The sequence below is a fragment of the Cebus imitator genome, unplaced genomic scaffold, assembly GCF_001604975.1.
Source record: "Cebus imitator isolate Cc_AM_T3 unplaced genomic scaffold, Cebus_imitator-1.0 Scaffold17, whole genome shotgun sequence".
Classification (NCBI taxonomy): Eukaryota; Metazoa; Chordata; class Mammalia; order Primates; family Cebidae; genus Cebus; species Cebus imitator.
The window spans coordinates 7,281,769-7,287,768 of record NW_016107332.1 but is presented as its reverse complement, the minus strand read 5'-3'; the positions used below and the strand labels follow the sequence as shown (position 1 = coordinate 7,287,768).

General features: G+C 34.7%; 1 protein-coding gene across 32 annotated transcripts in view; it reads left to right on the top strand.

The window, feature by feature from the left end:
- CAMK2D (calcium/calmodulin dependent protein kinase II delta) overlaps nt 1-6,000 on the top strand; it is a 313,396-nt gene that overhangs the window by 99,899 nt on the left and 207,497 nt on the right. For all 32 annotated transcript variants that reach the window (XM_037732181.1, XM_037732133.1, XM_017510373.2 and 29 more), the window contains one exon: nt 1,467-1,526. In XM_037732181.1, coding sequence (XP_037588109.1) covers nt 1,467-1,526 — 60 coding nt within the window. The remainder of the gene's footprint in view (nt 1-1,466; nt 1,527-6,000) is intronic.

The following is a 6,000-nucleotide window of genomic DNA, read 5'->3' as shown; positions in this document are numbered from 1 at the left end:
GCCACCAGGCCCAGCTAATTTTTTGTATTTTTAGTAGAGACAGGGTTTCACCATGTTGACCAGGATGGTCTCAATCTCTTGACCTCATGATCCACCCGCCTCGGCCTCCCAAAGTGCTGGGATTACAGGTGTGAGAGCGTTGACATTCTTACGTGTGTTGACATGTGTTACATCATAATGCAAAAGAAATAGAATGAAATTGCTGGAGGCTTTGCATTAATCAAGGCAGTGGTGTTAAACTATTGGAATTTGTATTTTAAAATAGGGATAATAAGATTGCCAATCTTAGAGGGTTGTTGTAAGATTTAAATCAGATATTCTGTGTATAAGTTTTCTGCTAATGACCACTATACACTGCTACCCTTAACAGCAACATGTGTTTCTACCATGTTTTTGTCTCTCTCTCTACCATTTATTTTGTGTGTTGGTGAATGATTTTGATTATATTTATATGTATATGTACCTCTAGCAAAAAATCAAAGAAGAATATTAAAATAATTCTTACAACACAAGTTTCTTCTTGTGTAAGAATTAAGATAATTCTTAAAACACACGTTAAGACACGTTTCTTCAAAGAAATGGTTACAGTAACATAGAAAGGTGAAGATAAGCAAGGAATTAGGGATTTGGGGAAATCTTTGATATTAGGAAGAGTATCATATACCTAGGAAGTTGAACCAGCAGTTGTAAGAAGAGTGGTTGAGAGAACATGTGACTGAACTGAGAACACTTCCCCATTAGGGATAAACTACAATAACTTTATTTAGCACTTACTTTATTAGCAGTCCAATTTCCATATATGCCTCCTCTGCTCTAAATTGGTATGTCTATATAGGGTTAAAGTTGTTATAACAATACGTTCTTGGCCAGACGCGGTGGCTCATGCCTGTAATCCCAGCACTTTGGGAGACAAAGGTGGGATGATCACGAAGTTAGGAGATCAAGACCATTCTGGCCAACATGGTAAAACCCCATCTCTACTAAAAATGCAAAACTTAGCCAGGCATGGTGGCACGTGCCTGGGGTCCCAGCTACTCGGGAGGCTGAGGTGAAAGAATCACTTGAACCCAGGAGGCAGAGGTTGCAGTGAGCCGAGATTGCACGACTGCATTCCAGCCTGGAGACAGCGAGACTCCGTCTCAAAAAAATAAAAAAAAAAAAAAAGTAAAAAAAAATACTTACTTAATGTAAAGATGAGAAAGAATAGCATTGTTTTGTGCCATTTCTGCTATTTTCCCCAAGAGTAAATTTAGCACTATTTTACACTACACTCTGTCAAACATCAAGTCAATGTAAAATAAAATTCGATATTGAACTATGTGCTGTTCACTTAATTCTAAATTTGGATTATTCTTGTTTCAAAATGAAATCAAAGGATGAGTAAATGCAAAGGCCTTATGTGATTTTGTTATGCATTTTATTGTGTTTTGTTATTTTTTGCCTTATTCTGCCTTTTTTTTAAACAGATCATCAGAAACTGGAAAGAGAAGCTAGAATCTGCCGTCTTTTGAAGCACCCTAATATTGGTGAGAACATATTTTTAATGTTTTTTAAATGTTAATTTAAAATTTTATTTTATATACCACAATAAAAATGTTAATTTGATAGTCTATAATATTTATAACTTTTATAAAATAGGTTCCTAACTTTCAACCTTGGTTACCTTTGATTCTTCAAAGTTTTTCTGTGTGTGTTTTTTGATATAATCTTTGAAGTAGAAATGGGAAAAATTAAACTAATCTTAGTTTGTGGAAACCAATAAAGATACTAAATTAATAGTGTATGTTTCTTGTTGTGCTGAAAGTTGACTGTATACTAACCAGTAGAAAACCTGAGTGTAATTAAAGAATAAATAAATAAATTTAGTTAATCCCTGATGATATTAACTTCATTTTAACCACATATTTTGGAGTCCGCTATGTTAATCAGTTCAATGTCCTTTCTGTAGAGTTTTATAAAATGAAAATGATAATCCTTTACCTACCTGGGAAAATAGTTGTGAGGGTAAAAATAAAGCAAATATGACAAGTTTTTGAAAAGTTGTATATATTTTTTTCAAAAAGTAGTGATTATATATAAACTAACACTTTAAAAAATAATATAAGGTCTTATTTGAATAGCACTTTTATGTATCTTTAGCAATTACTCAGCTACTGCATCTGAAGTATGGAAAGACAGGGTTTATATCATTACTTTAGTCAGCTAAATTACGTTCCATATATCCTGTAAAAAGTTTACATTAGGCCAGGCACAGTGGCTCATGCCTATAATCCCAGCACTTTGGAGGGCTGAGGCAGGAGAATCACTTGAACCCAGGAGTTCAAGACCAGCCTGGGCAACATGACATGACCACATCTCTACAAACTATTATAAAAATTAGCAGGATGTGGTAGTGTGCATGTGTGGTCCCAGCTACTAGAGAGGCTGAGGTGTAAGGATTGCTTGAGCCCAGAAGGTTAAGGATGCAGTGAGTCATGAACTTCAGACATTGGGTGACAGAATGAGACCTTGTCTCCAAAAATAAAAAAGTTTATGTTACAGTCATTGATTTGATTTGAGAAATAGTAATATGACTTTACGGTATTCATCCCTCATGAATTATAAAATAGCACAAATGTTTTAAAAATTTTTTAAACTGAGAAATATAAGAAACAAGAAATACATAGGAAAGAAAAAGTAAATCCAAAAATATGTGTAAAATAGATTCTGTGATAATAGCTTTGATTATTTTGGAAAAATGTTACTGTCCCAGCTTCCTTAATTTTATTATTAACCTAAATATTTCTGATCTATAAGTAGTAAGAAAAAGGGTAACAGTGATGTAGAATTTGCAAAATCTTCCACTGAAAACTTTATAGATGTTTTATTTTTATATGTAGGAGCATTCAATTTATATTCCTGATTCCTGCTTTGACATTTTTAGTATCCTGCACTTAGAGGATGTGTCTTAGGGTCTTAAGCAAATGGATACTGTGGAGTAAATCTGAAGCATTAACATACTGGCAGCTGACTAAAAGGAACCTTCTGTTTTGAGGAGAGAACAAAACAACTCTGAAGTATAAATCTACCTCTTTACAAGCATTTCACTCTGACAAAAATTTATGGTGTTTCTTGATTGGCTATATTACTTTGCTAAGACTGCCAATAACAGAGTACCACAAACTGGGTGGCTTAAGCAACAGAAATTTATTTTTTCATAGCTCTGAAAGCAGGAAATCCAAGATGAGGGTGCTGTCAAGTTTGGTTTCTTCTAAGATCTCCTTCCTAAGCAAGTAGGTAGTTGTCTTCTTCCTGTCTTCACATTGTCTTCCTTCTGTATGATGTTTGCATCCACGTTTCTTCTTGTAAGGACGCCAGTCATATTGGATTAGAGCCCACGCTGATAACCTCATTTTCACCTTATTATCTCTTTAGGCAGTCTATATGCAAATAATACAATCACATTCTGAAGTACCAGGGTTAGTATATCAACATAGGAATTCTGGGAGGACATCATTTGCCCATAAGATTGGCTAAAGAGAAATTACCCAATGAACCACTATAGCTCAAAGAGTACTTTTCTTGCTCAGGTTTAAGAGAAAATCAAATCTTTGTTTAATGAACTTGGAATTCCTGTGCAGAAAGTTGTTATTTGTTTGTTTTGGCTTGGTTCTGTTTGTATCAGGTCCATAATGAAACTAGTTTCCTCCATTTCCTCTAGGAGACCAAAGTCAAACATTCAAAAAACTGCCAAACTAAAACAAGAACTCTTTTCTTTTTGATACTACATACAGACTAAACTTATAAAAATAGAAAGTACTCTGGGGAAAGTTCTAAACTTTTGTGACCTAGACAGAATTATCAACACATTCTGACACAGTATACATCTTTTTTCAGGGATCCATAGCAGCCAAATGTCATAACTTCTTGGTTACCTCATTGAAAATTTTCTTCTATCTTTTAAGATTTCAGGAGTACAAAAGAAACTGTGGCAACTCTAGGTCCTTGAACCTAGGACCCATTTCTAACCACAAAAGAGATTTCAAGTGTTCCTTTTCCTCAGTGTATAAATCATAGATGGATTAAACTTATGAGACATAATCTCAAAAATTATAACACTAGCAAATTCACCTGTGTCATTCACTCACTTAACAAGTTGTATAGTAGGAGCAAAACAGACCAATATCCCTGCCTCATGGAGCTTGTGTTTTTGGGGGGAGATAGACGGTAAACAAAGTACTGGATATTAGATTGTGATAACTGTTGAGGAAAAATAGGAAGCAGAGCAGGGAAATACAGAGTGTTGGGTTATTCCAATTTTAAATAGTTGGTCAGGACAATTTCATTGAGAAGGTGAAAAAAAAAAAAAAAAAAAAAAAAAAAAAAAAAAAACATTGTAGGCAGAGAGAACAAATGGCCTGCATAAGGGCTCTAAGACCAGTAAGTGGATTCTATCAAAGCTTTTTATCTAGTGAGAGAAATAGGGATGAGTTCGTTTTCATTTTATCTTACCTTAATTGATGAATCTCCACGCCATATAATCCGACAGTATTGTGTTTAGTCATGTAAAGAACAATTTTAAAACAACCTCAACAACAGTGACTGTCATAAAGTAGTAAACAACAGCCAACAAAGGAGAAGTGTTTTAAAGGCAAATGCCATAAGTGAACATCTGCAAGTGCAGTGGAGGGTAGAGACCCACAGGATTGTGAGCAGAGTACTGCAGTTCCTGTCAAGATCATTGCACTAGTTAACAACACCACATGAATCACTAGCAAGCACTCATGAGTGAATCAGATTACACAGGGAAAACAGCATTTGTGCTTGATTTCCCTGACACAGGTAATATGATATCTAAGTAATATCAGACTCTTATCCTCATCACCCTTTTCTCTATTTTATTATTGGCTTGGTTTTAAGATCTGCTAGGTTTTAGAACCGTAAGGAAGGAAATAACTATTTTTGACAATTTTTTCCCCTGTGAAAATGTGCTTGTTTCATTTTTATATTTGTATATGTCTTTTTCTTGGCACAGAATCAATAATCTTGAAAACTTCCAGCAAGTAAAAGGTTTCTCCCTAAGAAACACATTTGAAACCAACTAAAAATGGTGATTCATTAAACCACTTTTTTTCTCGGTTATTTTTTATATTTTTCTGATTTTAAAGGTAATAGTGGAAAATTTGGAAAATACAACATTATATAAAGAAGAAACCTGAGGGATCAACTTTTAATATTTGATTTATTCATTTTTGCCTTTTTATAATAAATCTTACATATATGCTAATTTTCAGGATTCTCTTGTGTGCATTTTCATACTCCTTTAGATCTACCATGAAAATTGTCTCACCCAACAAAATTTCTTGATTGTGTAGCCATTGCCAAGCTTTGTTCTAGGCTATCTGCTCATCTTGATCACATGAAACAGTGATCAAGAGAGACAATGTCCCTCTTTTCCCAAAGCCTTGCATCCTAGTGTATAAACAAATAAAGCACCATAATCATGTCATAAGATTAATTCTATGCAGAGAATTCAAATAGGGTATTTTGATACCAGGGAACTAGGTGGTTACTATCAAAAACAAACAGAACCAGACACCAGTTAAAGGTGATACAAATTTTATTTTGTACTATTGTAATTGGGTAAAGAGCTGAACTTCATTCCAAACACAGCAAAGACAGCTGGGGATTTATAGTCAAGGATCAGAGTGAGGGGGTCAGTGGATGGAAGATTTTTAAGAGGAGAAGTCAAGGATAGGGAGATTCTTGCTGAACTGGACTAACAAGATTCTTGCTAAAAGAAGGGCTTAAACATTAAGGGTGGAAGATGAAGACCTTGATTAGATATCAGAAGTGTGAAATCACTTAGTAGGATTCTTCATTTAGACTGGCTTAGGAAGGTTAGGGACATCCAAGGATGAAATCTAGTTGAAAAGAGGAATTTGCCTAATGTTTCCTTAGGGAGAGCGTCTTGGTCACTGCTTTAGAGTGGCTTGTCAGGCAAGATGTGTCTATGGAGGT